This window comes from Impatiens glandulifera, chromosome 8, assembly GCF_907164915.1.
Source record: "Impatiens glandulifera chromosome 8, dImpGla2.1, whole genome shotgun sequence".
Taxonomy (NCBI): domain Eukaryota; kingdom Viridiplantae; phylum Streptophyta; class Magnoliopsida; order Ericales; family Balsaminaceae; genus Impatiens; species Impatiens glandulifera.
Window position 1 is genome coordinate 47,623,624 of NC_061869.1, and position 9,074 is coordinate 47,632,697.

Here is a 9,074-nt window from a genome sequence, read left to right on the forward strand (position 1 = left end):
ATTGAGAATAAAAATCACGACTTATTTCATTAGAAAACTTCTCATTTATAAAAGGGATAAAGTTACAATAGTCCTTGAACTTCTATTAATACATAAAAAACACATCAAACTTTCTAAACACTATTTTATAATTCTTACCGTCGTGGATGGTTGGATTTTATTGAGTGGCGTAGATGAAATGTGTGAGATTGCAGCGGTTTTGATCGGCGGATATTGACAAGCCGGAAGTGAAAGAGAGAATATATATCTGAGGGCATTTTGGACTAGAGCCTTGTTTGAATTGGGAGTTTATTTAAAATTTAGAGGGAGAAAAAAATAATGATTTGTGGTGATTTTGAGAAGATAATTATTTTTGGTAAGAATATACCTTGATTTATATAAATAAAATAAATAATAATAATTTAAAATAAATGATATTTTAGTATTTTGATTAATGAAATGAGTGATGTGATTGTTAAGAAATGATTGATTGAAAATTTAATTTTATTTGAATTTTTTTTTTAAACAATGGCCTAAGTTGTGTAAATCGGATATAAGCCCAATAATAACATTATCAATTTAATAAACTATTCATCAAAATTCATTCTTTTCCTTTTCCGGGCATTGTCAAATTTTCTGTGTTTCAGAGTATCATTTATTTATATTTATTAAAATCAATAAAAATATAAATATAAATATAATAGTCTCAAATAAGCTAGTTCCAGGAAATATAAATTGATGTAAACAAGAGGTCATGATGTGATTTTTTATTTAATTTTACTTTTTAGAAATTTTCTCTACATTAGATATATTACAATATCACGGTCTGATCAAATCTTATGCGGACCCATATTCGGATCATAAACCCATGTTTTAATAAATACATACAAATGGAATATAAAGAACATTATTAAAGCTATAAAGAAACGATAATAAAACCAATTACATACCAATAATTAAGTTACAAAGAAACGATAATATATACAAATTACATACTAGGGTTATGCATAGTACACAAGGTCAATGCCTAAATTGTTAACAAAGGAGATATTATACAATGGTAATGAGAACTTCTTACTAATCATCAAATCAAATTCTATTTGTTTTTAACACATTAACAATTATAACCAAACAAAGAACAAGTTCATCCAAGAAATATAAAATAAAAAATAAAACCAAATTATTAAAGAGTTAACTTCAATCAAATCAACTTTTACCACTAATCCCGCGTTTACTCAACCAAACCCCGCTCCTATCGCTACTAATCGGATTCTTTTTCCCCGCCACCACCGAACATTGATGATCACTCCGACCACTTTTCCGATTCATCTCGTGTTGAACCCTACGCCTCCTCATCCTATTCTCCAACCGTACCCCTCTCAAAGCTCGAGCTTTCCTTTCGCTCTCCAACGCTCCGGAGAAATTCCACATCCTAACAACCCCTTCTTCCCCTCCGCAAACTATACGATCATAACCGATATCCACTGCAAACAAATTACAACCAAATCCATTCAACATCCTCTGAGGTGGCTCCACATTATTCTTCGCCAACCCAATCTTCTTTGACGGTTTTAGAAGCTTCCGAACGTCGATAAGCGAGAGCTTTCCGTCGCTTGATGCAGAGACAAGCCATGGGAATTCAAACGCGAGCGAGTAGACGGGGCCAGCGTGAGGTATCCACTTCGCAATCGGTTTAGGGCAATGGGAATTGTTGATCTCAAACATGCGTATAGAACCATCTTCTCCTCCGGTGAAAAGGAGCTTCCCGGTATGGCTACGGGCTAAGGAGTAAACTCCGCCTAAATGGGCGTTACTAAAGACTCCAACTCGACAACCGTTGTTACTATCCCAAATGTAGATGTCAGAGCCGGAAGCAGTTGCAACTGTTGTGTCGTGAGGGGCGAGACTCCATACCCAATCATTGTGTCTCATCACGTGTAGGCATTTCAATGAAGAACGGTCCCAAACGCGAATAGTCATATCCCAAGAACCACTATAGATTCTAGTTATATCCAAAGCAAGGCAAGTTATAGGTCCTTCGTGTTCCCAAAGGCGAAATTCAGTTGTCTGGTTTCGAGAACTCTTAAGGTCAAACAAGTAAGGCAATCCTTCTTCCGCTTTCCATCCATGTACAAATCCATCGGTTCCACCAACGATGAGAATTTTGGAATCAGCAACAACCGCCCTTATAGTGCAACCAAGCGGGCGAGAGGATGTAATCGCTAACCCTTCTTCAATATCCCACATTCGGACGATGGAATCATAACCTGCAGTGAACAAAAGCTTCTTTGAAGCTAAGAGGAAAACTGTCCGAACCGCTTCTGTGTGACCATACAAAACATCAACATTATACCGTCCAAGAAATGTTTTGCTACGAAATTCCCTCTCCACAAAGAGCTCCTTCCATGTCTTCTCATCGGACATCATCGATGATGAAGATGAAGAACCAGAGCCAGAGCCCATGTGGGATGGGGTTATGGGTTGCCCCCATCTCTCGAAGTAGAACTCTTTCCAGACCCGCTGATCAGAAGCAATCCTATAGAGAGAAGTAGACACGCAGGAGACTACAGCAAGCTCTTTTGGATCAAGGCAGTTGAGAATCTCGGATATTAATGCAGGGGGGAGGTCAGCAATGGAGGGAGGGAAAATGGCGGAAATTTCTGGGATACTAGTTTGGAAATCAGATCTCAGCAGTTCCTGGTTATTATTATCAACGCATTTATTCTTTCTGAAATCTTCGAGGGTTCTTTCTGAAATCTTCTTCGACGGTTCAACCTGATTGTGTTTCGGGCATTGAAATGCCATAAAATATGGTGGATTAAACTAAGAAGAATCTCAGACCTACCTCGAAGAGAGTTGAATTTTCAGGACAACAAACCCTAATAGATTATCAAAACAATTCTAATTTTCTGAAAGTAAATCACCTAAAAGAATTCTAACCGAAGGAAATGAGGGGGAGAAGTCGAAGAAGAAAGAGAAAATGGAAACAAAGAAAAGGGAGAAGAGGATTGAATGAAGGATTACCTCAGAGATTGAAATGACGATCGATCGATCGATCGACGGGGGACCGTATTGCAAGCACAAATTATAAGGATTAGGGCTTCTTCAAGAAGAAGATAGAAATTGTTAGGAGGTTAAGGGAACAAAGAGGGAGAGAGGGAGACCTAACCAATTTCCTATTCTATTCTATCCACCTTTCAATTCAATTTTTTCATTATATTCTACTTTTCATTTCTAAAATATATATATTTCTTTATTTAAATCATTAATTAATTTATTATTTTTCACACTAAATTATATTTTTACTTAATTTTATAAATATAATATATATATAATTAAAATTAAAATTAATAAATTAAATAAATATTATACACTAAAATAAAATAAAAACAAAAAATTTTAATATTATATATTAAAATAAAATATATTATATAAATATTAAAATAACACATATATTTTATTTTTACTTAATTTTATAAATATAATATATAATGAAAGTTAAACATTCTAAATTAAATAATTCAAATAAATATCATAAATTAAAATAAAATATTATACATTAAAATAAAATACATTGTATAAAATTTTAATATTATATATTAAAATAAAACATATCATATTTTATAAATATTAAAACAATACATATATTACATAAATATTAAAATAATACCTATATTTTAGGTAAAAACTAATAAATATTTTAAAGTTTATGTAATTTATTTTGTTTTAAGGTTTTTTAATTGATACTTTTATAATTATTTTAAGGTTTATATAATTTATTTAAGGTTTAGTTTATTTTATTTTATTTAAGGTTTATGTTATGTATTTTATTTTAATTTATAATATTTATTTTAATTATTTAATTTAGTGTGTTTAGTTTTAATTAGATATATTATATTTATAAAATTAAGTAAATTAAAATATATGTGTTATTTTAATATTTATATAATATAGTTTTATTTTAATATTTATATAATATAATATATTTTATTTTAATATATAATATTATAGGTGTAGGTAATGTATTGTATTTTAGTTTATAATATTTATTTAAATTATTTAATTTATAATGTTTAATTTTAATTATATATATTATATTTTTAAAATTAAGTAAAAAAAATTATATAATATATTTTATTTAATATATGTATTATTAATTTTAATTATATATATATATATTTATAAACTAAAATAATAAGTGAGTTTAGTGTAAAATAATATGTGATTAAAAGGTTAATTAATGATTTAGAGAGAAATGTGTGTATTTTGTGAATGTAAATGAAAAAGTAATATAGAGAAAAATTGTTTGAAATTGGATATAACATAAATTAATTTAGAAAGACCAAAAATTAAATATTTTATCACTAAAAAAACAAAATATTGGGAAATATTGGAACTTTTGGCCTTGTTTAGATTTAAGTTAAAATTATAATATGTATTATTTTAAAATAATGATGAGGGTTATTTTGAGTACTATATATAATATTTTGATAAAAAAAATTAAAAAAAGATTAATATATAATAATAAAAAAATAATTTAAAATAAAAATATTTTAATAGTTGTTTAATTAATTGAATGACGGGATATAAGAAAGGTAAAGTTAAGATATATTTTTGAAATCTACGTCTATTTAGAATTTTTTTTTTAAATTATTCTCCTTTTAATGTAGACGCTAATTTTATGGGATAATTCATCATTTTTTATTTTATTTTAATTTTCATATTGTTTCTTACAATATCTTAATGATTTTTTCTATAAAATTAAAATATATTATTTATTAATTTTGATACGGTGTAAATTTGATTTTTTTTAATTTCAGTTTTTTTATTTTTTATTTTTTTTATTTACATCTTTTTTTATTAATTTTACTATTTAGAGAAATATTAATAAAAAAATCTAGCACAATGCATTTAAATGATAAATAAAATTCAAATTAATGTTGTCGTCGTAGTCATAATCTTCATTGTCATTATCGTCGTCATCTTTGTGGTCTTCCTTCTCTTAGTTGACAGTATTTATGGTCTCAACAAAAGGGGTTCCGATAGTTGGAACAATTTTATCGTCATCATTGTTTTCATCGCCTTCTTTATCCTTTTCGTCGTCAACATTTATGGTTTAAACATTAAGGACTTTAGTGGTTGAGGTAGACTAGTGGTCTTATTTTTTCTCTCATTCATGGTTGTTTTCGTTATTTATTAAAAAAAAATTGATAAGAAAATATTCATTTAAATTTATCTCATCATCTCACTGAACTCTTACTCTTCAACCTTTTACCATCATTTTTTGATCAACCAACTGTCTCATTTAACCACAAATATCATTTCTTCCATGATTACCTCTCATATTACTAATCTTATGACTTCACTTATGTACCCAACCATCTCAACAGTACCAACATCTTTTACCCTCACTTTTGACAAACAAACAATTTCATCATCACCGACCTTCTTTCACTTAACTTTTTCGGTCAACCAACAATCTCATGTACATATTTAACCAACAAATATTCTTTGTTGTCCAATAAACTTTTCATTAATAATCTTATGACCTCACTTCGAGTATTTTGTACATCAACTATCATATCATTATGGTGACCTATTTACCCCCACTTTGGAAAACCAACCACAAGTATAATCAACCTTTTATCTTATGACCTCACTTTCACACTTCAGTCAACCAACCATCTTATTCATATATTTAACCACCAATATTCTTTGTTTACTAATGAATCTCTCATATTACTAATCTTATTACCTCACTTTGATCATTATGCACCTCAATCATCTCATATCATTACAGTGACCTCTCCCCCCCCCCCCCTCACTTTGATAAACCAACTACAATTCAAACGATCTCTCATCTCGTAACCTCACACTTTCATACTTCGGTCAAATTAACATCTTAATTAATATATTTTAACCACAAATGTCTCTCATTTGTTAACAACCTTTTATCCCTCTTATCGCGGCCACTTTTACCACCACTTTGACAAATCAAGCACCAATCTCAATCGACATATTATCTCGTGACCTTACACACTTCACACACTTTTTATCCCTCGCCAAATTAACGACCAATACTAATTGACCTCTCATCTCGTGACCTCATACTTTTTCACACGCCTATTTATCCTCCTCGACAAATTATCTATCAATCACAATTGACCTTTAATCTCGTGACCTCACACACTTTCACACTTTGGTCAATCAACATCTCATTCGTATATTTTAACTAACAATATATACTTTTTTACCAACCTCTTATCTCTTTTACCACGACCTCTTTTACCCCCACTTTAGCAAATCAACAATTAATCTCAATCAACCTTTCATCTCATGACCTCGCACACTTCCACAAACCTCTTATCCATCTCCATACCAACCACACCAATCATAATCTCAATCAACCTCTCGTCTTGTGACCTCACACTTTTTCACACGCCTCTTATCTCTGCTAAATCATTCACCAATCACAATTGACCTCTTATCTAGTGACCTTACATTTTTTTACACGCCTCTTTATCCTTTTCGACAAACCAACCACTAATCTCAATCAATCTTTGTACACATTTAAAATTTCCGCCCCGAAAAATGTTGTTTTCAACTTTTAGAAATAAATATAAAGATATAAATCTCTTTGAATATAAATCATTTATTAGAAATATTTTACACTTATTTTAATTAATTGTTCTTGTCAAAATTTAATCGGTCTAAAATATCTAACTTATGCCGTAATACTAAATCTAAAGGTAATAATAATTATATATACAATAATATTTTAAAAAACAATAATAATTGTTTACTTTAATGCTTTGAACATGAAAAAAAAAACGAGAAAATAATTCATAGAGATTTAGAAATTTATTATATTTATAAATAAATTTTATAGCTTTAGATTAATCAATCCACAATGTTTTTGGAATTTTTATAGTCTTGTGTGAAAAATAATAGCTAAATGTTTAAAATGAGTTAAATGGCCCTCTAATGGAAATAAGAAAAAATATATTTTTGTTAAAAATAATTATTTTTTAACTACTTTTCATTATTATTATTATTTTTATTTATTTATTCAAGGCATTAAACATGACAAACAAATAAATAAAACGTTCTTAAAGCCATTGGACCAATTTATGGACTTTGGTCAGCCGCGTTTTGGGCATGGGCTTGGCCGGATGTTGGTCTGTCTTCTAGGCATGGGTCGAAAAGAAAAACTAGGTTTTGGGCCTGGGCGAGTGAGTCGAGTCGACTCAAACACAGGTCACAGGTCTCGGTCACGGAAGTAGGTTCGTGGAAAATATTGGGGAATCCTAGTGTTCGACCGTCTCCTTCACTTCCTAAAAGACAAAAGTATTAATTCCCCCCAACACGATGACTACTTTAGCACCAATCCATAATAGTCTTTCAACAAGAAAACGACCCTAACGATCCTCGCCAGAAAATTTCAATCAAAATTAGGAATATATATTGATTTTGATAATTTTAATAAAAAATTTAATTGAAAAGATATATATATATCTATTTTTATATATTCTGAATTAAAATTAAATTTTCTCTCTCATGATTTTGGAATAATAAGATAAGATCTTAAAATCTAAAATGAATATTTGAATTTTCTATATTTGAATTAAAATGAATATTTGGATATATTGTTTTTTTTGGTAATATGGTATAATTGAATAAAGAATATAATTAGATTTATGGATAATTAGATTATCGTTTAGATTTTCTCGTTAAAGGTTTAGATTTTCTTGTTAAAGGGAGAAATTCTCTGTTTTAAATTGACCGTTTTAAATCGACGGTTGATATTTGTTGTTAAGGGATTAAATAATATATAATATATATTATAAATCAAAAGAGAATTAAGGAATAATGTTTAAGGTTATATATATATATATATATATATATATATATATATATATATATATATATATATATATATATATATATATATATATATATATAAATCAATATATAATAAAAAAATTTAATTATTTCTTTTGTTTTAGAATTAAAAGATTAAGGTTAATGATTATTAATAAATTAATTAATAATTGGATTTATGCTAATATTTAAAATTTTGGTCAAATAATTGTTAGAATTATCCTAATTAGATCCTAATTTAATGTGGTGTGAGAAATTAAAATCTGAATGCGGCGGAAGCGTACCTTAATTAATCGTATGAATCTTCTCTTTCCTTATAATAGAAAAACTCTTTAATCTCTCTATCTTTAGACTTTCTTTACGTGGAATGGTTCTTCCATTTGATGAGTAAGTCAATAGTTTTCTCTCTTTGTTGATGGGGACGCAAAGGAGAATTGACATTACTTCAAATGGGAACCATTACCGTTACATATAACCAACAATAAGTTAGTTATTATGGTTTGACAATTTCTAATTTAGCCCTTTCATAAAATTAGAAATGTCACTTAGGTATCCTCACTTTATATTCATGACAAATACACCCATAAGCCATAAACTTAATTTCACATTAGATCACATTATTTTGGCTTATATTAAATATGACATATGCACAATTATTTATTATACAAGTGACCCTAAAAATTCCAACAGACGAACCTTTGATCGAAGAAGAATAAGACTAATGCATAAATAACCTAAATTTGTTTCCTTTATACAAAATCAAAAGTTTCAAATTTCAGACCAATGTTGGATTAAAAAACAAAATAGAACTTACAACAATTGTGAACGAATTCTACCAGCCACATCTCATGATTATAGACAGCTAATAATCGAGCAATCTCACAAAAAGGAAATAAAGGAACTTCCAACCAAGCTCGAATAATGAAAATGGTTAAACCTTATTTAGAGAGAATTAGAGCACTTTTATCCTCTATCGATTGTTTATTTTGTTTCTCCCTTTGTCGGTAGGAAGACTTCTGAAAGATTATCTTGTCGTCATTCTTCAACCTCGCTACAATTTTGGCCCCATTATTCTTGAAAGCCTCTCATTTGCTCATCACGACAACATCATCAATAACCCGAGCTTCTTGTGGTCACGTCGCCTCTAAGACCATCTCCAACCTACAAACCTATTCTCAAACCCAAAATGTAGAGTAAACGTTACATCAAATAGT

At 29.1% G+C, this 9,074-nt stretch overlaps 1 protein-coding gene across 1 annotated transcript; it reads right to left on the bottom strand.

Moving 5' to 3' along the window:
- Positions 1 to 990: 990 nt before the first annotated feature.
- On the bottom strand, positions 991 to 3,151 carry LOC124912046 (F-box/WD-40 repeat-containing protein At5g21040). Its single transcript, XM_047452602.1, has 2 exons — positions 3,004 to 3,151; positions 991 to 2,844 (listed from the first exon to the last, which is right to left on the bottom strand). The coding sequence occupies exon 2, from the start codon at positions 2,782 to 2,784 to the stop codon at positions 1,186 to 1,188; it is 1,599 nt and encodes a 532-aa protein (XP_047308558.1). The 5' UTR covers positions 2,785 to 2,844; positions 3,004 to 3,151; the 3' UTR covers positions 991 to 1,185.
- Between the last annotated feature and the right edge of the window lie 5,923 nt (positions 3,152 to 9,074).